This window comes from Plectropomus leopardus, chromosome 4, assembly GCF_008729295.1.
Source record: "Plectropomus leopardus isolate mb chromosome 4, YSFRI_Pleo_2.0, whole genome shotgun sequence".
Classification (NCBI taxonomy): Eukaryota; Metazoa; Chordata; class Actinopteri; order Perciformes; family Serranidae; genus Plectropomus; species Plectropomus leopardus.
In genome coordinates, this window is record NC_056466.1 from 18964562 (window position 1) to 18989395 (window position 24834).

Genomic DNA, 24834 nt, shown 5'->3' on the forward strand with positions numbered 1-24834 from the left:
AATGTCTCAAAACTTCCTCCAGACACGTTTCTGTGTGTTGAAGGGTTTGGGGGCGCCGTCCACCACGCTCTCAGTGCTGGCATTACTTCCCGCCCCCTGGTTCGGGCTGTCCAATAGGAACAGCGGGAGCTATCGGCTCGACCAATCAGGGGCGACGGATGATAGTGAATGGAAGTTTAGTTTTTTGAGTTTGGGATAGATCGAGGGGGAGATTAACGGAGACACCGAGCAAAGAAACGGGAATATTAGTGAAAAAAAAGTAAATTCAGACCGTGAAATTCTTAAGTGTGCTTTCGCAGAAGACCGAAAGAGCAGCTGAAGAGGGCGAAACAAGAGCCCTCTCTCTCCCCTTGGTGTGTCGAGGAGGGTGGCAGGTGTTCAGTTGAGGGAGACGCATCGCCTCAGTCGGCTCCCCAAGCCTCAACAGGGTGCCGAGTGACGGAGCAAAACGGCCACAACGCCGGTAACTGTTGACAAAAACTCCCGTGAGTGTGAACGGATAACGATAAGGCGTTTTTGAAATTAAGCTTCGGGTGGACTTTTTTTTGGAGGACCGTTGAAGACTCTGGATAAAGAGCGAGAGGCTCCAGTGTCGCAGTAGCGGCAGTGAGAGTAACGTCTCTGTAACGGCCGTTTTTTTCCCAGTTGAAGCCGACTGTTACTTTTTGGCTCGAGCTAACTCCTCTGAACCGGTGCAGTAAAGGTAGGACAGAAAGCTCTCTGTCGGGAAACTTGTAAAGCGTTTTCATTTTTTTTGGCTAACCTGTTGTGTAATTTTTCCGTGTAATCCGATGCCCCGGCAAGTTAGCCTATCTTGTATTCGAGGGAAGAGTACCCCTTCTGGGAGAGTGGATTTCTAACTTCAGATGAAACAGACGGCAGCTTCTCCATCACCATACTTGCGGGGAAAAGGAGAGTTGTGTGCACTCAAAACCAGCAAAATCAATTACTGGATTGATTTTTAGAGCACACACACACAAAAGCATGGTTGGATAATTTACGTGTTTTATCGCTTCTGTGTTAATCTAAACAGCCAAATGATCCGCGGGACAAATCCCCGGTGAAGACACCAAAACAAGCGCGGATTTGAGGTCGATAGCAGAGAATAAGCCGATAAAACACACTCAAATGTATTAATTCCTTGCTCGGATCAATCCAAATGAAAATGAGGTATCGCCGGGCGCAGAAACACACGGACTCCGCCACAGCAGACACAGATAACCGTGTCGTTACACCGTGAGAGAGTGAGGGAAAGTCTTTCAGCTACTGAGGCGACCCCCCTTTGCTTTCTCCTCCCGCCGCCTGCTGAGTTTTGGACACCGGAGCAGGAGAGTCAGAGCGGGGAGCTTGTCTGCGTTGACAGCGGTGAACTCCCGGAGCTCTGAGCTTCGCTTCACCGGGAGCGCAGAGCCCGGAGCCCGGTCCTCTCTCCGCCCGGACTTCTTCCCTTACGTGCGCAGGACAGAGAGAGTTGCAGCAGCAAAGCACACTATTGGTCCCCTCTCCCGCATGATGAAACCAGGGATTTGCTGCCCCGAGGGGTCCGCGGAGCGTGTGGAGAGACCCGCTGCAGGGATGATGATGATGATGATGGGGACAGGGACGGCCCGGAGTGGGAGCCGGTGTCCGCCTCTTTTCCTCTTGCTCCTTCTCGGCAGCAGCTGCCACATGTTGCATGGCCAAGGTAAGAGCTTTAGTCCCAGGAGTCAAATATCACATGATGTACTAAGAAATATTCATATTGATCTGTAGATCCATTCATACATTAGGTGTTCAAAGGGTGGCATTGTGCAAAGTGTATTGCGTGAAAACACTTACTGACAGACTCATTTGTCACTGGGACTACTGTGAACAGGAGGAAAGTCAGATGATGACTCCTAAACTTGAAACAAGGGTGTGATTTATTACACCAAGAATAACAGTTTGCCCATTAGTTTGGACGTGTCCTCGCAGGAGTGTAACACAGACAAGGCTGGTTTTATAAGGCAAACAAAAATGTTTTTCTCCAAATTAAGTAACTGTTTGTGGGGGGAGGCATGTACTACAGTGCATGTGTATATTATTGTTATTATTATGCAGGATGATGATTGCAGGATTAAGGTATTGAGGATGTTTATGGGAGGGGTGTTACAGTTTCCAAGCATTGATAATCCCCATCTTAGTCAATGACCTGCTTAACTACAGCTCTTGATTTGGCACAAAAGCACAAACACATAGACAGACACATGCAGCTGCACATAGTGTTTTCGTTTAACCCCTTGAAAACTGAGCAAATTGATTTTATTTCTTTTAAAAACACGGAAAGACGACAGTGGGCATCTTAACAACACATGGTCCACAAAATAGCAAGAAATTAGTGAAAAGTTGGAAGAAAATGACTGAAAATATGCAATAAATAAATAGATGGACATAAAAAATAAAAGTTAAAAACAGATAGAAATGCAAAAAAAATGCAGAAAATTAAAAAATACATGTAGATTTTTTTTCTTCATAAAATAATCTTTAAACCTAATTATTATGATTATAAATAAAGCTTTCTGGACATTTTTCCATAGTTTTTTGATAATTCTATAATAGCTGTCATCCCTTTTGTAAAACTATTTTCAGTTAATTTTCACATCATTTTCTTTGTCACCTTTGACTAATTTCTTGCAGTTTGTGGGACATTTCTTGCCAAGTTGGTCATTACGTTTTCCCCCGTGTTTTTCAAATATATCAAACCAATTTACTCGGGTTTAAAAGGGTAAAACAGTTTGTGAATAGCATTTGAAGGCAGCACAAGAAAACTGATTTCCAACCAGGTTACATAGGGTTAAGTTGCCTCCTATTGGTCCAGTTTTGACCCTTGTTGTGCTGGCAGGTGTCCAGATTAATGTGTGACTCGTGGTTCACTGTGTCATGACCAAAAGATGTCAGTGGAAATTGTGTGATGGCGTGCTATTTTTTTCTTTTGCAGCTATAGAGAGGGAGCTGTTAATATCTGTGTGCATGTGTGTGCCTTTTGTATGTGTGCATGTACCTCATGGGATCATGTCAGAGTGCCAAAACAAAAGCACAGAAAAGGTCAGGCTGGTGGCGGCACACAGTTTTCTCTGGGTCACAGATGGCGTTGTGGGCTGAATGTAAGGCTGAGACTCTGGGGTCATGCGGAGGAGGGGTCTTAGGAATGTCTGTGCATATGTGTCAGAGGTGGGGGTGAACTATTTGTGAACGCATAGAGAATGTGTGTACCGTGCTGTTTAAGTGCAGGAAGATAGAGAAGGAAGGAATGAGGACGGAGAGAAAGTCCGGAGGAGGGAGGCAGCGTGGTGAAGAGGAGAAGGAGGGAGAGGGGAAAGGGAAAGGGGGGGTGAAAAAAGAAATGGGGTGGGGGGGTTAGAGAAGGAATGCGGTGCACTGTGCTTACCACTCAGAAAGCTGTGTCTGCAGTTCAATCGATGATGATGGTATGACAACACCTCTGTGTGTGTCAAAAGTTGCTCTCCTCTCCCTTCTTTTCCCAGTCGTCACACTCTCCCTCTTCCTCCCCCTGCAAGGTGTTGAGGAGAAGGTGGGGGACAGGAGGGATGGTGTGGATGCAGAGCCACTTCCTGGTGTCCTTCTCTTAAGTCAAGGGCTCAGCACCACAACCAAAGTTACCACACCCCCCCCATTCCCCACCCTCAGACACACCAGCTCCTTCCAGCTGTCTTGGCTGAAGGGGCGGGGGTGCCCTGCTGCACAATCTGGATGGCTGGCACACTGTAAAATCTGACAAGTTGATTTTACTAAAAATAATCCTGGAAACCGGTTTGAAAAAGGAAAGTAAATGTAACTATCAATCTTACGTTATGTTAACTTTCTATTTAATTGCTAAGTTTACTCAAAATTTAGCTGTATTTACTTAATTTTGTGAAGTTGCTGCACCTTAAAAATGACAAATGAAAATACCTTGTTCTTTCTAAGTGGTAGCAACTTCTGGAAACCAAGTTAGTCTGACATGATCATAACAAAGAGGAGTTTGCCAATGATGAAGTTAGGAGATCTTTAAGTTTAAAAAAGTACAAATGTGATTGACGAGTATGCAACGGGCAGAATACAGATTTTAGGCTTGGGTGGTATGTAATTTCCTGATTTTTCATCGAGGTGCACGGTATATGACGGTATCAGTGTGCAGCAGCGCAACAACAAATGCTACCAATGTGAACACACACTGCTCACGTATGCAGTGTGGCTTGGGCATAACCTCCAGGGCACATGATGCGCACTGCATGCAAAACATCCTCAATACAGCCTCTCCAATATGAAGTTAACAGGAAGATAAGGGATCATATTTCTGACAGTAAATAAAATCACACTGTTGGAATTCCTGTCTACCCTGGTATACCATAATACAGGGATACTGTCAATGCCTAAAAGATATATAGCTCAGTAAACTTATCATTTTATCATCATATCATTTTTGAATTACAACAATTTCACACAATTAAAGACTAGTAGTTATATTTACTTACATTTTCAACGCAATCGGTTTTCTATTTTTTTAAGTAAAATCAACTTGTCAGATTTTATAGTGTAGGAGTTGTGTTTGTATATGCGTATGCACTGAGTGTAGGGGGTGAATCGGAAATTAGTGAAACAGATGTGGGAGGGAGTTGGTGGTGGTGAAGGTGGAGGGGGGTGGGGTTATTGATTTGATAAGCTGTGCCAGGCGGCCAATCGAAGGCTGTAGATTTTCCAGGTTCCGACCCTTCTATCCCCAGCATTTATTAGAACGTTTTATTTTAGGAGGAAAAGGATGAAATTCATGAGCCAAGGTTGATCCTCCTGATCTCTCCCCGCCCCTCTCTCTCCCTCCTCCCCCTCTGTCCCTCTCCCTCTTTCACTCTCTCTTTCTCTCAGTCAATCGATGCCCACACCCCTCCTCATAAATGTGAGGCTTTATATGAGCCAACTCTCGTCTCTGGGAGCACATTTAAATAAGCTCATCGATCTTTCATTTTAGAGTTTAAGTGACGGCAGCATTTTACTGTCTCTCCCCTTCCTCCCCTCTTTCCTCCCCCTCTCATCTGCTCCTCTCTCAACCCTCCCTTATCCATAACTTCTGCCTGTGCCCCCCCCCCCCACCCACTGCCTCCCTGTCACTGAGTGGGTTCTGTTCCACAGCTGTTTGACTGATTCACAATTTCAACATAAATACAGACAGAGCCTCAATCTACACCAGTGATACTCAGGTTGCAGCCCATGGACCAAATCTGGCCTCTGATAGGGTGCCGGGTGGTCGCCCAAACATTTTTTAATTCAAAATAAAAAACAGCATAATTCACACTGGAAATTGCATGTCACCCCCCCCCCCCCCCCCATTCATTCTTAATCTGTCCTACCATTAAAGGGATTAAAAACCCCAAAAAGTAATCTTAAGAAAAATGTACTAAAATCCTAGAAACGTCCTAAAATCCTGAAAACAGCCTGAAAGCCTGGAAACATCCAAAAATCCTAAGAGACACATGGAAGTCCTAGAAATGTCCTAAAATCTGATAAATTTCCTGAAATCCTGGAAACATTCGAAAGTCCAAGTAATGTCCTAAAATCCTAGAAACATTTGAAAGTCTAAGAAAAGTCCTAAAATCTGGGAAACATCCTAAAATCCAAGAAAAATGTATTGTGCTGGTGCCACTGGCCCCTGGCCTCCTGTCCTTTTGCAAATTGACCCCACATGCACAGCAAGTTAAGTATCCCTATTCTCACTGAAGTCAAGGATTGTTCACATAAGGTTTGTTTAAAAATGTACATCATATTCTATATCAATAACAGACAGAGTCCAGACTACCTCAATATTTTGCCAGTTGTTCAGGATTTACTGAAAATATACTTGTGTCACTTGGGCTGCTGTGTGTTTTGGAGATTTCCAACATGATTTTCAAACATTTTTTGAAACCCAAATCACAGAGGACAACATAATACTTCCACTGACAATTAAAATTGGAAATGTTCAAAGTCAGTAGGGGTTCACATAACAACAGCAATATGCACCATTAGGTTTGTATTACGTGGAGAATGATTTTGTCCCAGTTGCTAATGCGGATAATGATAATGGTCGATAAGTAGCCAAAATGTAATGAAAAAATACTGCTGGTCGTCATTATTGCTGACCTTGCCCAAGGTAATTGCATTAAAATGTAGCTCGAGCATCTGAGCTGTAAAACCATTGCACTTCTTTCTTGTCTAAAATGTAAACTGCAGGTCACACTTTTTAGGGCTCTCACTTAAAGGGATACTAAGCTGACTTTCAACCAGCTTTGTATCAAAACAGTGTGGATATTATATGTAGATGAACCATGGTAAACTTCCCTCAATCTAGCCAGTGTCTAGATCTCCCTTTCTCATCCCCCACCCCCAGCAAAACTGCTCAATTACACAAATTGATGCAAAAGACATAATTCTGTGGAGTTTTAGTGACTCTTGGGCTGTTGCTTAAACTACTGGCTTAAACTGCTACATCTGCCTTTTCGTTTAGCCTGCCTCCTTGAACACAGAAAGTTTAGAGCTAGATCAAGTGACTGACCCACCCCTTTCTCTCTCTTTTTATCTTTCTCTGTCTCGCAAATTTGAACCGAAATCTGATCAAACAGTAAAACTAGGAAGTGTTGATAGAATATAAACCAAGATTCTGTTACTGCACTGCCTACATCTTTATTAAAAATAGCAATACTACTTCTTGCAAAGTGAAAACGAAAGCTTATAAAACTAAGCTCAAATAGTAAAACTAAGCAGCACTGATGAAATACAAAACCAAAATGATGTTATTTTGTTGCATATTTCTCCCCTCAAATGTTGTTACCTGCCGACGACCATTGTGTTAAACGGACGAGTTCGCATTAAGTCACCCACCAGCAGGACTGTTCATTGGTGAGGTGTAGAGCTGTGCATTCTAGTAGTTGTATATTTTCTTCCTCTTGAGCAAAAGTGAGTACCACAGTCCGTTTTCTCTTTTTTCTCTGATCATTTAGCACCAATTTCAAAAGTATTTGGGTCTTTTTACTGCATACATTGTCTAGTTTTATGAGAGAACCTGTCTTATATCAGTGAACTGCCTCTTTAAGTCTAGTTTCATACCATGAATTTAAAAGTTTTCTTCAACTAGGCCAAGCAAAGACTTCCCGACCCACTTAGAGGATCTATCAGTGTGATTAGGTTTGATATGACACATGTCATTGGCTCAGTTAAGCCAGAGCTTGATGCTGATTGGACCAATGGGCATGCTTAAGTGAATTGAGGTCACTGATAGGACATTTGGATGGTGGGCTGTGGGCTTCTGAGCATGATGTCAAAACCCAAATCAAACAGACTAGCATGCAGCTTTACTCATGTGCACACAACCACAAAGTACTTCTCTCTCATCAGTGTCAAAGTAGACATGGAAAATTTGCTTTAACCAATTTCTAATGAGGAGAAGATAAATGAGAAGCCTCGTTTAACTGATAACGGTAGTCCACGCTGCACAACCTTACTGACTTTTCCACCTCTCGCATACTCTTTTTTTTGATCTTCCATGGCTTTGTCTTGAATTGCTCTTGTATAGTTCATATTTTCAGTCCTACTTGTATACGAGTTATACATACCTCTTATTTTAAGTATTCTTATGTTTTACTTATCTATTTATCTGCACTTCTTTCTGTCTTTGTGCTGCTGTAACACCTGAATTTCCTTTTCAGAGATCAATAAAAGCTTATCTTAGCTTATTTGATAGTCTCACTTGGCAACGTTTGCTTGGAGCTCATAAAAAACAATATTTTTAGAACAGTTGTAAAGCAATTTGTATTAAAGGCAGTTTGACATCAGAAGTATTGTAGCACGCTCCATTACTTTTGCATGCAACCTGAGGATTTTGATGTATTTTTAAACCGTAAATTCACTGCTTGTTACAAAAACAGTTATACACATGTTCGTGTCTTTGCCCACAGACACAAATTTAATCCCACCTTCAAGTAGCTTCAATTTCGGAGGCCTCGGGAGAGACTTTGCTGTCTGGCGGATTGTGCGTGTGTGTGCATGTGTATTAGAGAAGGAGAGCAAGCGATGCAGGCGAGGACAGTGATTGTGTGTGTAGGGGGTGTGTGTGATAGACGTCAGGTTAGTCAGTTCTAAGAGGAAGTGAGGTCCCTGGTCGACTCCCTTATTTCCTGTCTGTCAGGAGGAACAAATCACCACACGTCCACAGCCACCTGACACTTAACGCTCTGTGAGTGTAGCTGTCTGTGTGTTTGGGAGGGACAGTGTGTGTGTGTATGTCTACCTGTCCCTGTGTGTGGACTACATACAGTATGTGGTTCTGCCGTGTGTATGTGTGTGTGAGGTTGAAGCTAACCCTCTATCAGTCCTAAGTGTTTTCTTCACACAGCAGAAGATGTGGCAGCTATAGAGAAGCAGCCACAGTCTCCTGATGGAAAATAATCACCTCTCATTGTGTGTGTGGGTGTGTGTGTGTGTGTGTGAGTGAGAAAGAGAAAGAGAAAGAAGTGGTGTGTGTGTACAAAGTAGAGTACAGCAGGTGCATCTATCCAATCTACTTTTGTTCACACAGTAGTTTATATGACTTTTTTTCGAGAGCTTGTAAGTTTTGTCGGTAAGGCCATTAAGGAGTCAGCTGGATCATGTTTCCACTCCATCAGTGTTACTGTGACGATGGTCAGTTCAAAGCACACAATATTCTTTATATATTATATGGTTAAGATATAATTTCCAACAAAATGTGTGAAGTATCTTCACATGTGTGCTTCTGCCCAGTTTGAATGGGATCCCATCTTTGTGAAAAGATGCATTTTTTATAGGAGTTTTCCTCAAAAACATCCTTCAGAGCTTTGAAATATGAGCCAAGTGGGATACACTTCGGTCTCCCCCCGCCTCCCTCTCTGTCTTGCTTCTTTTTGCTCTTCATTTTTTTGTGTTTGTTCTTTTGGTTTCGCTCCTCTCCTTTTTGGTTTCTCATTCTTTCTTCGCTTCTTGTGTCCCCATAAGGGACAAAAAAACTATTGCTGCAGGCCACACAGGTGGAATGGAGGCTGTTTTGCTGTTTAGGCCTTGGTGTTTATTATGTAAGATGGGGGAGGAGGTTGCTATTGATCCGCTGTCTGTACGTGTGTGAGGAGCGAGGGGAGGGGGGGTGGGGGGGGGTTTAGCACAAAAGCTTATCTTGTACTTTTCAAGATGGTTCTACAGCGAGACATCCAAATAAAGCAGAGCGCTTGCAAAACATGAACTCTATTGATTGACTGAACTGCAAGACATCACAAAGCAAAAAGACTGACAGACAGATATCGAGATTGGCAGACAAACCACAAGATAAATGCAAGTGTGCACACACATTCAGAACTTTTGTTTGCAAACTGAAGTGCAGGTAAAGTTAAAATCTATGATGCTGGCATTTAGTGTTTTTCCTGACATGGTTATAAAAGTAAAGGTTGTGACAAAATGTAGTGTCCACCCATCATCGGGTGTAGTCATGTACATGTACCTCGTAGACATGGATGGCTGACATTCATGGGGGGATTTGTGTTAAAGAGATACTTTGCCAATTTTCAGCCAGCTTTATATCAAAACAACTTGATTAGTTTGTGTAAATAACCTGTGGTCAACTTCCCTTCGTCTAACCAGTGCCCAGATCTCTCTCTTCCCCCATCCATCAGAACTTCCCTGGATGATCCAAATTGATATAAAACACATCATCCGGCAGATTTTCGCTGGCTCTGTGGGCTGCTCCTCAAAACTACAGGCTGTACTTCAGTATTTTCATGTTGCCCGCCACCCATGCTGCCACAAAAGACACAAAGAGTATACAAGCAGATCAAGAGACAAACCCGCCTCTCTTTCTCCCTCTCACTGAAATCCGATCCAAAGGTACAAGGCAGTGCTGATCAAATATATATTAGGATTATGTTACTGCACTGCCTATTTCTGGCCTGAAAATCTTTTATGTAACATAATTTAGTGCTGTATCTAGCTGTAATGTAAGAGTTTGCAAACAAAGAGTGGGCAGCTCACAGTGAAAAAAAAGGTAACATATTTTAGTTTACTGTTTAGCTGTAATACAAGATTGTCTCTTTCCGACCAGCTGCTGTTGTTTCCAATGGACGGGGATGCATTGCATCACCCACCAGCGGGAGTGTTTATTGTTCTGGTGTGGTGCAGTGCATTCTGGTAGTTGTTGGCTTTCTCCCTCTTTAGCAAAAATGTCCCTTTCCTCTGTTTTCTCTGGTCATGTGGCACCAATTTCAAAAGTATTTGCATCTTTCTACTGCATAGACATTCTAGTTTTATTAAAAATAAGTTATTTTTCCTGCAGTGAAATACTTCTTTAGGAGCTCAGACATTGAGCTGGTAGCTAGGAAATTAGTCGGCAACTATTTTGATAATTGTTGTCACTTTTCAAACCAAAATAACAAACACTTGCCTCTTGGATGTGAGGATTTGCTACTTTGTTTCTGTATTTTATACATGTAAATAGTACAATAGTTGTTTTGTGGAGGAACAGGCAACAGCTCTGAACAGCTTAAATGAAGTGCCCGAAAGAACCAAATAAATGAAGTCACTGCAGCAGAGGAACATGCTCTCTCCTGGTCTGAACCTGAAAACAGTGTTGTATTTCATAATGTGGAACATCTGACATTTGGCTTTAATGTTAAACAGATACATCTTAATTTGTTGAATTAAACAGGATGGTGACCTACAAACGCAGGTTTTGTACAGTTTGCCTGAGGGCTATCACTGTGCCCAAAGTAATGTAATAATTTATTGTTTGAATTTGCTAAACAGGGATCTTATTCCTGAGTCAGGAGGAGTCAAAACAAGACTTTGTAGCTGTTGCTGTAGGGTTACACTCTAATTTAATAAGACCTCTGGCTATTGTGAAAGCAGAATGGCTACAGGGAGTTGTAGTCTGAAGAAAAGTTATTTTCACTGTTGAGGACTGACGATGTGCTTGCCTAGCAGCTTACATAAATACAGACTGTAGTTAAAAAAACAATCACTGCACTCACACCCTCATAGAAACAGAAAACAATGAATTGAAACAGTTCTTTAAATATTGCTTAAAAGTTTTATAACTTACATGAATTAGCACAGGTTATATTAAAGTTTTTTTGTTTTTTTTTTTTAAAAAGTCAGCTTAGATATTTGCACATAGATATCAGCTCTGTAAATTCACTCAAGTGTTGCATTAATACTGTTCTGGTATCTGTCTATGTCAGAGACTGTTCATAAAGATGGCCAACATAAGAGCCCACCAAAAGTAAAGCCACAATATCTCCATCTAAATATCATCCTTAGAAAACTTGTCAAAGGTGCCGATGCTATGAAAAGAGAGGCACCCAACAGCCTTGACTAGCAGCCCTCTATTGATTTTTTGAATTGGTTGTGGAATTTTATTTTTGGATGACTTTTTCTTCTTGAGACCTTTAGGCATTTTCTTCCGACAGCATCAAATAAAAAGACAAGAAAAGCAAGTGAACTAAAAGTGCAAGTAAAAAAAGTAAAGCACAGTAACAGAAAACCTTGTCAAATGTAAAAGGGGTTTAGAGTATGTATATTTAAAAATGTCAAACAAAACATGCATGTTGACAAAACATATTCCTGTTTGTGAGAATATTTTTATCTCGCATCACTGCTTTGTTCTTTGTTTTCAAGATAACCCATATGCGATGAATAGTAATGTCTTTTTCCAAGTATTTTCAGTATTTTGAAACAAGCTGCAGCCAGAGGGGGGATGAGACAAGAACTAATACATGAAACCAAGAGCCACAGTGACAGTTTGATCATATGTAGTAAATTTTATGGGGCCTAATGGTATTAGAACCTTTGAACTCAGTGATAGCAATAAGTGCTGCAAAATTGTATATAGCCAAATGGCACTAAAAAGGACATCTGCATGATGATAAATATCTAATCAGGGCAACAATTACATGGGTTCCACATGTGAAAAATGTTTGTGAAACTTACTTTGCCCCAGATGCTGTAGGCTTTTTACTTTATGTTCCATAATTATATGAAATATGACATGTTTATCCACATATTTTTTAGGAAAACATAAACCATGAGAGCCATCCTTTCCTTCCTCCCCAAGGTTAGACAACGTAGTAGTGAAATAGATGTTAGCAGATGTTTAAGTATGAATAGTGATTTCAGATACTTGAGTACAGTTATTGCATTTTTATGATTGCTCTAAATCAGGGGTCTTCAATATTTTCAGCCCAAGGACACCTTGGTGAAAAGAGAGATGGGATGAGACCCCTCACAACATAATGAAGGTTAAGAAAACACAATAAACATTGTTTTCATTTGATTACACTCTAAAGAAAACCCTGTTGTTATATTATATTCAATTTCTGCCAAAATATCACCCTAAATCCTTCACACTGGACCTATACCATTTTAACATATTTTAATTTATGTTCATGAGGAAACACCTTTTTTTTAATTTATTTTTTTATCCTTCATCAGTAGCATCATTTAACTCTAGCTGTGCTACAGTCTGCTGCTTCTGAACAAAAATCCTTTTCATCAGACCTCATTGAAAAGCTATTGCTTCATTTCTTTCTTTTGCATACACTTTCCATAACCATTCCCTCCTGTCTGAAACAAGAAAATAAGGATAAGAATGGGCACCATAACACCAAACTGTCGCGATCACGTTGTGGTTTTGCATTAGATTTACTGGTGGGGTGGAGCTGATATAGTATATCATTAACTGAATCTGAATAGATGTACTTATAATCAGAAAGTCTTGTACATTATTAATTCATTGTAAGCAGATATGGTTAAGCAGATTTCACACACAGCAGGCTACACATAAGAAAGGAAATTTGCTTTGTAATTAGTATCCCTGCAGTCAGTGACAACCCATAATATTGCAGTTAGGTTATTGAAGTAGTTGCATGCTGTGCTGAAGTATTTTCTTGCTGATGCTTAGAATACACTAGGGCTGTGCAAGTAATTGAATTTCAATTTCAATTTCGGCTCCCAACATTTACAAAAACAATGTAATCGAGAAAAAACAATTATTTTTCCACATTACGTTCTGCAAATGTACCCTTATTTTGTGTTGTGCCTTGAATGCCACGTGCATGCGCATTTTCGCCCCTCCTTCACTCAGCCTAAGCTCAACACTTGCAGATACTACCAGTGAGGCAGGTTGTATCAGGAAGGAAAGATGGACGGAAGAAGAGCAACAGCGTTTGGAGAACAAATTAGGCAGAACAAATTCCGTTGTTTGGATACGAGGCATCCGACGTGGAGCAAAAAAGAATAAAATGCAAGATTTGCTACACAGTGGTGCCTGCACCACATGGCAATGTGTCAAATCTTTTTAATCGTCTTAGGTTTAAACACAAAGTGGCCTATGACTAAATAAGAAAAAACAAAAGGAGAAGAGGACAACCCTATTGACATCCACCACAACACAGTCATCAATTAAGGACTCATTATGAAAAGCAACTCAGTAATAATTAAATTGAGGAATTAAATGAAGCTCAATGGTAAAAATATTAAGGGAAAGTAAAGTTCAACTGTTTTTTTAATGTTCAATAAATTCAACATGCTTACAAAGTCAGTGAGTAATCGTGGTAAATAATGGTGATTTCAGTGTTGACCAAAATAATTGTGATTATGATTTTTGCCATAATTGAGCAGCCCTAGATTACACAAGTACTGTATATTGTTTGAGAAATGTGCCCTATATACATACATGTGGAACAAATGAATAAAGTAGTTATAGAAATAATAACAAGGGGTTTGTTCTGTGGACATATTTACACGCCCTCTGTTTTAAAAAATAAAAATGACATGTAACTTTAATATGTCATTTCCCCACACATTATAACCCATACCCTGTATGAAGATAATATTTAATATAAGAGTATCATCTCAGTTTAGAATCTTGTAAATCTGGATTTATGGAACCCCAAAAGATAACAACCATTTCAGCACCACAAAACCACAGATGTCAAGTTCCTGTGACATACACAAGGCAATCTACAAACAGATTCCTATTTACAGGAACAACTGGTGAAAATAAAATTGCAGGTGGCTGGAGATACATCAGAGAGACACACTCACTCTCTCTCTCGCTCTCTCCTCACACCTGGGAAATGCCTGTAAAACCCCAGCCTTGTACTGCCAGTCATTTAGTGGCAGCACTAGATTAGTTGAAGGCTCAAGAGCAGCCTCTCACAGCAGGGTGAGGAAAGTGACTCTCTTTCCTTCATCGAGAATGTTTCAGTCAGTATTTGGATTCAAACTGGCAACCTTCCAGTGGATCATACCCCAGGCTGTCTCTCATTGTGTTGCTTGCACTTTCTCTGTCTTTATCTCCCTGCCTCTTTTTTTTTGCTCTGTCTCTCACTTTGCCTTTTTGCTTTCAGTTTTGGCTATAGTCATTCACAGGATGTGAACACACACACACACATACACACACACACACACACCACCACCACCCCCCTCCAGTGCTCCCCGCATCCAATGCACCTGGCTGAGGCTCTTTATTTGTTTGTGTATGTTTTCATTGTGGTGGGGCTATCACGCTATTTGAATGACATCTTTGCATAGTGAATCGGTAGTCACGGAATATTACTGAGGTCAGGTGGGGTTGAGTAAAGGTGCAGGAGTCATTGTGTGTATATTAGAGCAGCATGATTTACTTGTTCAGTCCAAGGACTTTACTCTGCTGCAGGTGTGTGTTCTCAGCTTGATGTGTTTGATGTGCCACAGGTGTTTGAGAGGGTGGCTATGTGTGCGTGTGAGTGTGTGTTTGTGCACACTTGTCTGCGTATGGTGATTTATGCCATAGGCTCAGAGCTAAAAAGACCCTTTTTGATCTCATCCAGGAATAGACAGGAAGTACTGTACTGTATGTGTGTATTGTGTGTGTGTGTGTGTGTGTGTGTGTGTGTGTGTGTGTGTGTCTGGCCAGAGGTTTTTAGCTTAGTCCTTTGATCCAAGTTAGAGGTGGGCATTCCTCTGCGAGGAGCCAGCAGTATGGAGACTTGGCTTGCGCTACAGAAGTGTGCATTAGTGTGTGTGGGAGAGTGTGTATGGCCAAAATGAAAAAGTGATAGTTTGTGTTTGTACTGCATGTACTATAGTGCATTAGTGTGTGTGCAGCACACAGCCAAAAAACCCTTCTGTTTTGCATGTTGGTATCTGTCTTATCAATGATATGATGTCTGAATTCTCCTCAGTTTCCAGACTGAGGGCCAGGTTTTGGTTCTACCTTTGGGAGTGCTTGTTATGTGAAATGGCTTGAGGAACATAATGACTTTTTTGAATGGTTAAGTGATATACACATAAAGGAGGTTGGACTATAAAATTCACAAAAATAATGCCTTCTAGACACAGGCACTTAAACAGTGCCAAATCAATTTTCTTTCCATTTCCTGTAAACTCTGTGATGTGATTATGTCTCCCTGTGAGCCTCAGTTCAGACTGACATCCTTTAAGGAACTGGAACTGCTGTGCTGGTAGCTCATTTCCAAGGTAACAAACTGTTTATACAGTATATACAATGTATTGCACAAGAGCATATTTTAAAAAATGAATATGGGTGGTGTATTGATTGGGAATTTATTTAAATTCCTCTTATTTTATTACAGCCCTCTGAGATAGGTCCTAAATCAGATCTGTGGTTCAGGATTTTGCACAGTGGTGTCACAGTTGTAATATTACATGTACACCCTGGTGTGTTAATTCCATCTTTGGAGTTTCATGCAGGGATAAGAGGCTTTCTGCAAAAATGAAGTATTGCATTAGTACTGGCAGAGCACTGAAGTTGTGTGCACCATCAGCTGTATGACCTGACTCTTACAATCAGGAATCATTTTTGAAAAAACCCCAATCACATTTTGTCAAGATAATAAAGTTAATTTTGACAAACCCTCAGCTGTTTTTTGATCATAGGCTGGTGGTTATGCTGCCATGTGGTGAGTTTTCACTTCTACCCTCTAGTTTTCTCCTGTGACGACAGAAGCTTGCTCTACTCAAGAAACAGTTCACCACAAAATCAAAAATACATATGTTTCCTCCTATCTGTAGTGTTATTTATTGGTTTAGATAGCTTAGGTGGTGAGTTGCTAAGTGTTAGAAATATCAGTAGTAGAGATGCCTTCTATCCAATATAATGGAACTAGATGGCACACAGCTCGTTATTTAAGATAATCCACAGACCTTGTTGTGGACATTCAAATCCTCAGTGAGAGCCCTCATTTGACTCAAATTGGTTCAGGTCGATTGGTCACTTTTTGTTTTTCGTAGTCAGTGTGCTGTGCAGTGTACTTCTGGTGTCATTTTAGTCCCCAGATTTCGCTGTGGAGTGAACTCCCATTTTCATTCACATTACTCTTTGGTATAGGGAGCTGTGGACATGCAGGCAGTGGCACAGAGGATAAGAAACTGTGCACCACAAGGATCTGAAATAACATCATCTTCTCTCTTTGGCTTCAAAGTGGTGAATTTAGAGCTCACAGCAACTTAATACAACACAGTTTCTGTCTTTTGTTTGATATCTACTGTCTTCAAAAAATGTTGTTTCAACACAGTTAGCTTGTTCACTGTATTATGTGAATGCCACTGTTGTGCCCTCTAAACGTACCACTGAAACTTTAAACTTTGGAAAAAAACAAAAACAAATGGACAAATATTCCTGTTGAACTGCCAAATCTGCTTCAGCAGACATAATTATGAAAAGGGTACAGCCCTAGAACCATGGTCTCCCTACAGAACTACACCTACAAACCATATCACAGCGCAGAAAGAAGCATGCACCTACTCATGGCCGAGAGGGTCATGCCCATGACAGCCCAATGTAAACATTAATGGTCCCCTCTTTAATTGAGCTGCAATGTTAGCTTGCTCAGGGATGCTAGGTAAGCTAATAGTGAAGGTACGCTTCCTTCTGCGCAGTGATACAGTTTGAAGGTGTAACTTTGTAGAAAGAAAATGGTGCGTGAAACTGCTCACAACAAGGTCTGTGGATTATCTTAAGTAACTGGGTCTTGATTTATGGAAAGAGACATTGCTGTTGAGTTCTCACATGTATTTTTTTTTATATGTGAGCACCACAAGCGCAGTGCCATCTACTTCCATTATATTTGAGAGAAGGCAGACATCTCTATGGCCCATATCTCTAACACTCTGCAACTTACACCAAAACACAGAGCAGACCAGCACAGTACAATTAGTTAAAGAGATAGTTCACGTCTGCTCTGTGTAATGAACGGTTCACATATTTGGACTCAAAAACAGGGACAGTGACAGGCTGCTATTCTTGTTAAATGGGACTTGGCATTGCAGCCTGGCACCACCGGCTGAGCTAATGTCCAGAGATGTAAAAGGCATCCAGCGGCACTACATGAGAATGTTGAGAAAAGCTCAACTTTATGCAAATGTTGTCTGAAACTACGTGTATATCCACCAGGCAGGAGACGTTATCATTTTGATTCCCACAGAAACTAAAGTACAGAGATGTTTACTACTCCACACCACAAGAGGAGTGGGTAGCACTTCCAGTAAAAATACAGAGCTGCCATGTAGATTAGTCTTCAGTTTCAACAACGTGTACCGCAAGGTAAAAAAAAAAACCAGATAAATGTATGTTATGTGCTCACTGCAGCACACCCATAGAGCTACAGATTCATTAAAGATCAGAGACTGCCTACTACTTTGTATCTGTATGTATGGACACTTTAACTCTTTGTTCTGTTGAGCTATGCATTTTTAGCATACAGAATATAAAGGGTTACAATGGACAAATCATTAAAATGGGATCAGGGGTTATGTAATACTGTTTTTGCCAATCAGCTTTGGGACATCCGCAACAGCTGCCTGGTTTGGTCCAGGATGGCATAAAAAGCCATTCTGTTTTTCAGATTTAAGACTTTAGATTGTATATGTCTTAGCTTTCTATGTGTTTCATCATTCGTCAACAGCCTCCGTATCTGTCTGTTCATCAGCTCGAGCATTTTATAGTAAGAGGTGCTTTTAGAAACTCAACTCAAAATCAGTGGGCTTGCTTTTCCACAACTCAAGTGGGTTTTGGCCAATTTTGAACCAGAGTTCATGTATAAAACACTACTTTTTTTAAGGTGATGTGAGCCATTAATATTAGTTAAAAGTAATGTGTCAGTGGTTTGAATGGGTGACTAGCATGTCACTTTGTAAATAGAGTAGTTTCTATCTCTTTTATGTGCATGTTTTTCTCCTATGTGCTTAAATCAGTGTTTTGACTGACATGCGGTTGAGTAGATAATAATAATAATGATGAAGTTATTCCTTTAACCAGGGAATAGAAAGGTGGTGTTGATTGATGGATGAGGAAATGAATGGGCACAGATGTATTAGAAGATGTGATCCTCAGAAGAAAAGTAATCAAAGAGAGAAAATAAGTAATTCAAAGAGAAAGAAGGTAGAAAGGGAGCATAGGTTGTCAGTTATGGGGTCACTGGAGTAGATGGATGGATGAGAGAAGTTGGCACAGAAATGAGAAGACATAATCAAAACAGAGTCTAAGATACTTAGTCAAGATAGATGAAGTAAGTTTCTTGCAAAGAAAGAGTAAGAAGAGAGAAAATACTTTGTCGGCTAATGGACTCACTTTGTCTATATTCTTCTTTGCCATTTTTCTAATTCCCTTCTTGCTCACTTGAGCTTTCTCTCCAATCTTTGCACACCATTCTTATCTTCTATCCCTGCCTGCGTTACATCTTTCTCTCCTTTCTACCACTTATTTCTCTCCTCCACTCTCTGTAATTGGGAAGGGGCGGTGCACACACATTCATCTCATTAAGTGCACACACACACACAAACACACCATTCTCACAGACATTTTGTTATCCTGTTGTACAATAAGTGTGTGTGTGTGTGTGTGTGTGTGTGTGTGTGTGTGTGTGTGTGTGGATAGAATCTCAAGTCATCTCTCACAGGAATTCACTTTATCTTGTGAATGTGGGAGAAGAAAGGGAGAAAGGCAAACAAATGAAAATAAAATGAAAGCATTCAAGCGAAAGAGAGAAATTAATTATCCTGTTGGCCTTTTGATGCAAACCCCTCAGTAGCACCCCGTGCAGTGCTACTGTGGAGTTTTTGAGCAAATAAGGACATACACCCCCACACAAAGACATTGTCGTCTTGACTTATATTCCAACTGAGTGGCTTAGCTGTGTAGTGTGGTGGTTGTGTTTGGTTCAGCAGAATGCTCATCACAGTCAACAATGCAACTCAGTGTTTTGTTTGAGTTTTCAACCTGTCACGACATCACTCCACTAGGTTTGATATCTCTGAAACATTTGTGTGTGTGTCTGTGTGTGCCAGTGGGTTTATGTGTCTGCAATACAAACTAGCAATGAAAAAAAAATTTAATGATTATAAATTACAGCACAGACGTATTATAAAACCATGCGGTATTGAAGAACAGACAAACAAAATATTTATAACATGTATAATTATTTTATTTCTTGAAAAAAAAGTATACATCAGTACTGCAGTTTGTAATGCAGGAGTAGGCTTTACTTTCAGTGTACTAATTGGTACGTAAAATTAAATTTTTCATGCAGACCCTCAATAGATTACACCATGCATCTTGTGCTGGTTTCACACGACAGCAAATAAAATAATCTCTAATGAATTTAACATTTAATTATTTCCTGTTATGAAAATGACATGAAATTTATCAGATAGATTGCTTTAGAAACAAAAGAGCCTAAATGAGCCAATTGATTTGATAAAAGCATTTTTTTAAATGGTGATACTCTATTACACTTTGTCATACTGGACGCAGCATGAGCTCTTAGCATGGCTTGTTTACATTCAAAGTCAATGCAAAGACATGGACAGATGTTAATTTGAGCGAAAACGCGTATTTGGCCACTTTGTACAAGTTGAAATTTTTCAACTTGAGTGAACATTTCACGTAGGTCTGTGTTGTGATAGTCTGTCATTTGATATTTCCCGATGTTACTGAAACACAGGAGCTACATTCAGCATCAGCACTGTACAGAGACAGAGCAAATAAGGACCTGAGGGGCTCAGAGATCTGTGAGCAAAGCTGTAAAGTTACATGGTAGGCTCTGAAAATACACTTGTGTCTCGTGTAAGCTATTTTTGTTGAGTTGCTTCTTAGCAAAACGCTCTGAGTAATTTCAGTTCTTCGGTAGAAATATTCAGAGCCAGGTTTATGTTGTTAAATCTATTTGTATGCTAATGAACCTTGTATGTTACACTGTGATATAAGACTGGTAAGAGGTTATAGTGCAATAAATGTTATTATAAGGACAGTTATTAGCCAAATCAATTGTGTTCTGTAAAGACTTTACTGCCTCACAAATAGGGGGAGTTAATTACGTTTAATTAATTACGTACGCATTTCTACATTTTCAGTAAGGGTCAAATGAATACTTTTTTTTGGTTGTTAGTGAAACTATGTAAGCACATCATAAGGCTACCTTGTAGTCTGGTAAGTTGTGAGGGGAATTTTTATATTTTATCAAGTCAAAAATATAACTGAAAATATCATTAAAATTTATAAGCTTTGGGTTGGAGTTTCTGAAATGCAATCATGAAAACAGCCAGATGGTTTGTTTTCTCTTTGCATTTGCTCTGATATCTTTACAGTCAGTGTGTAAATGTATCCAGATATGGCTAACTGAATGCATCCTTTTAAATCACTTAGTAAAATTATAGGTAACAGACAGTTAAGTTTTAATATACATCAAGTTAGTGCACTTGTTGCCAAAATGCATCAATGTAATTTTCTTCTAATACTGTTTTACATGAAGTCAGATTTTGATGTCTTTTGAAATGTAAATTCAACTCAGAATGGACATAGTCTGCCCTTGAAAGCATATTAGATTTCCAGATACAGTATGTTAATATTTTAGGCTGCTATTCAGTAATATTTGGGATAGTCTGCTTTGTGACTCCATTTTTATTCCTCGCAGAAGCTGGCCTCGACTCTCCACTTGGCCCATTAAACTGTCTGTTCTTTATAAAGGGGATGAGAGGAGCTGATGTTATTGGCCCTTATTGAGGCTCACACAAACTCCACCTGCTGATACTGCATTCCTACTACTACTAATACTAAATATACTCACCCTGGTCCAAAATGTTTCCACGTGCCCAGCTTTTTCATGCTTGTATGTGCACTTACACCCACCATAATTAGAAAATTTACCTTAAAATGCTGAGATTAGAGGACATTGTGCCGGTGTTGGGATTTTTTTAATTGATTTGACGTGAGGTGTCAGTAACTGATGAAGTTTAATAAACAGCTCAGATGACCTTCCCTCGGGGCCTGAACAGATGAAGGAGTGCAATTAAAGCCTGTTTACACGTGGTATTGACATGCATTTTGGTGATCCAAATGCAAGCGGACTGCCAAGACACTTTGCTGTTTATGCTTGCGCCTATCATGTGTCTCCATCTGACCACTTCAGATTTCGTGACTGCCCTGCGCACAGTTATTACTTTCACACTTTTGCTAGCTGTTTTGTAGCATGCGTGCTGGTCACATCAGTTGTTGTGTCACTGTAACTGTCAGCAGAATTCAACACGTCTCCTTCCTTAGAGCAAAACAATAGATGGTCATGCAACACTTCATCCAGCTCAACATAGAATCGGTAAGTTGTTGTTTTTGTCACTAAAACAACCATCACAACCTCCTCTGGTGATGTTGTGCTTATTGGGGACGCATCAGGACGCATGAGTTTACACAACAAAATATATGTTTCAAATGTGTCACAGACTACCTCTACAAGTGGTATAAGTGATCTGTTCATAATGTGTCTTGCTGTCCGTTTACATTTGTATTTAGTGCTGTCCACTTGTGATCTGATCACCCAAAGGGCATGTTAATAACAGGTGAAAACAGGGCCTTTGTCAGGTTTAACAGCTCTCAAAGGTTAGTATTGAATCATGACGAAGAGAGTGTATTGGACCTTTGGACAATATTTGAGATAAGGTGATGTGGGAGAAAACCAAAGCTCCTCCACACACTTAATCAATCACATGGTAAAACATTCATTCATTGCTCAAGGAAAGACACAAAAGATCGATTATTGGCTGCTGTAATTAGTATTTTCCCCAGGAAAACCTATGATAAGTCAGACTACATTTCGCCCCCAGCACTTGAGTTGTCAATGAAAATATTCTGTGGCTCTCAATAGGACAACCTTGCCTGTCCTACATCACTGCAGGTCCCTGACATGATTTTTTTAAGTGATGCCATAGGACTGTTTACTGCCACTACAGCACAGGGCTCAGCCCTGCGCTTTGTCCTGCATTCAGGGACAACCACCCACCTGCTCAGCTTTTGAGAGCCAATTTGTACCAATCTATGGTAAATATGTCACGCATGGACAAAACAAGGTCTGACTTGCACACTGAAACCACAAATTCTCATGCGGCTCGTGTAACACTGGTATTATAACAGCAATCTATAATAGTTCTCTGTAATAATATGATAGTGTTCACTGAAAGGCAGTGTGTGGGTTTTGCTCCAATAATCCACTGTTCTAAATGTCAGTCCACGGCTCGAGGCAAACATTATGCTGATTACTGCTACCATCATTTCTAAACAGCTCCTCATGCCCGGCACACACCTTGAACGGCCTTTGTGTTTGTGTGTGAGTGTTTGTTTGGGCTTGGGATTTACTGTTCAGTATACTTCTTGGCAAAATCTACTTTATTATGTGCTTTCAGAGTCACTTTATCTGACATGGTGGCTTATTAGGATGTCGCTTGCTCATCAAGGTGTGTGTGTGTGTGTGTGTGTGTGTGTGTGTGTGTGTGTGTGTGTGTGTGTGTGTGGGCTATGTGTGTATGCACCTTATGTGTCTGAGTGTTTTTGTGGATCAGGTGCGTGGATAATTGCTGTGTGTTTGTGTATGTGAATGGGCTTTTAAAGCACCTGCTTTCAACACGCTCAACACAATCACTGCTGAAAGAGTTTCTCAATCCTAAGCACCTCGCCATCTCGATCCCCCCCCCCTTCCCCCATTCTCTGTGTCGCTCTGTCGCTTTCCTTCTCTATTCTCACCTCATGGTCTTCCTGTCCATGGCTAGTCTAAATCTAATTAGCTTGCATCACGGATGTATTAGGCTCGTATAATGACACAGCTGGCCCTTTCTCTCTCTTCACACAAACACACAGTCACGCTCACACAGCAGACATAAGACACGTCTATTGTCATAAATGAATAGAGCGAGGGAGATAGAGGAGGTGCGTTTAGTTTATGTGTGTTGGTGAAGGAACAATACTGTAATACAAGGTCAATTTATTCCTATTTCCCCACAGCAATGACTCCACAACACAATGAGAAACATATTGAGCTAATGTATCCCAAAAATTAAGATAATTTATGAATAAGCCAACTGTGGGCAAAAGAAGAGTACAGCAGCTATAAAAAAGTTGTACAGACAGAGACACACAAGGACACACACACGCACACTTACACACACAGGGGTATACAACACAGACTATGCACATACGGGTTTATGAGGCATATGGCATAAGGCATACTGCATATGGATCCACTTGGATGGAGAAAAACAGTTTTATTCCTCAGGTTTTCAATTTTCTGCTGCACAATTCTGCTGAAACAGTAAACTGCATTGTGTTGCACATACACACATGCTTATAAAGGCACACACACAAACAAGTTAACTGAATGTGACGCACACAAACCAAAAGCTGGTTTATGTGCTGACCCAACTGCAAGAACATAAGTTAAGTGGTCAGTGGTTTTTCCTCATGTTAGCACATCTGTAACAGTATGATTTTTTCATCTTTCTGTCAAAAAACACAGTCAGAACAAACAACTTGGTACACACTTTGGTGACAAGCATTACCAGAGAGACAGAAAGGCTCAGCGCATCTGAGCATGTGAGGTTTACACTTTCGGTAGTTTCCAAAAATTCGAATTTCAAGGTGTTTTGCAAATCCCCTTTCATTTTCCCTCCCTCTCCCGCTCTTTCTTGTGCTCTCTCTTCCCTCGTGGACTGACTGTGTCTTTCCATGCTGTCATTTCCCCCCTTCTGTGGTGTCACATTACATTCAGTCTGCAGAAACTTTCCCTTTTCATTTCTTCCACTGCTCCCTTGCTCTGTCTGTCACTCCCCCCACCCCAGTCCCCTCTCCTGTCCTTCCCTTTAATCTCACTTCTCCTTGTTACTCTTTCCCTCTGGCTCCATACAAGGGGAAGGGGTGGTCACCCATCCCGGAGGGGGGATCCTCTAACTGCACCCTTTGGCACCAGCTGTCTGTCTGAGGCCCCATGGATGTGTGTTGCATGGTTCTGGGTGAAGGCAATTTTCCCCTCATGTATGTGTGATAGATCAAGTGAGCCAGAGGAGAGGGTGTTTGGTGAATGTGGTCGGTAACTCTATCTTGGAAGACATGCAGCTAAAAGCATTAGGTTATAACAACTGCCAGGCCTTGCAGCATTTGACGGGGCTTTGGGCAAGCATAGAAGGGCAAATGGGGTGTGGTGCCTTACAGCTGTGTGTGTGTCTCTGTGTGTGTCTGTATGTATGTGTGTGTGTCTGTGTGTCTGTGTGTATGTTTGAAGCCCTTTCCATCAACGCCAGTCCCTGTGTGAGCACTTAGTGATTATGGTGGCCTAGAGTTGTTAATTTGTGTAATCAGTGTTTAATTGGCATTGAGGAAAACACATTAATCAGACCAGAATAAGTCTCCGGCTTCTTCACGCAGCATTCATTAGTCTTCTTCAATCAGCCAATCACAGGCAGCTTGGGAGACTGGCACACTGAGTCACAATCACAGGTTCCACTAAAGCAGAAGGATGGCACCTTACTGGT

At 40.8% G+C, this 24834-nt stretch overlaps 1 protein-coding gene across 1 annotated transcript in view; it reads left to right on the forward strand.

Annotated features, from left to right (window-relative positions):
- The first annotated feature begins 587 nt into the window (after positions 1-587).
- Positions 588-24834, forward strand: part of LOC121942083 (protein sidekick-1-like) — a 268045-nt gene continuing 243798 nt past the window's right edge. Inside the window, exon 1 of the mRNA XM_042485177.1 lies at positions 588-1684. Coding sequence (XP_042341111.1) covers positions 1510-1684 — 175 coding nt within the window. The 5' untranslated portion in view covers positions 588-1509. The remainder of the gene's footprint in view (positions 1685-24834) is intronic.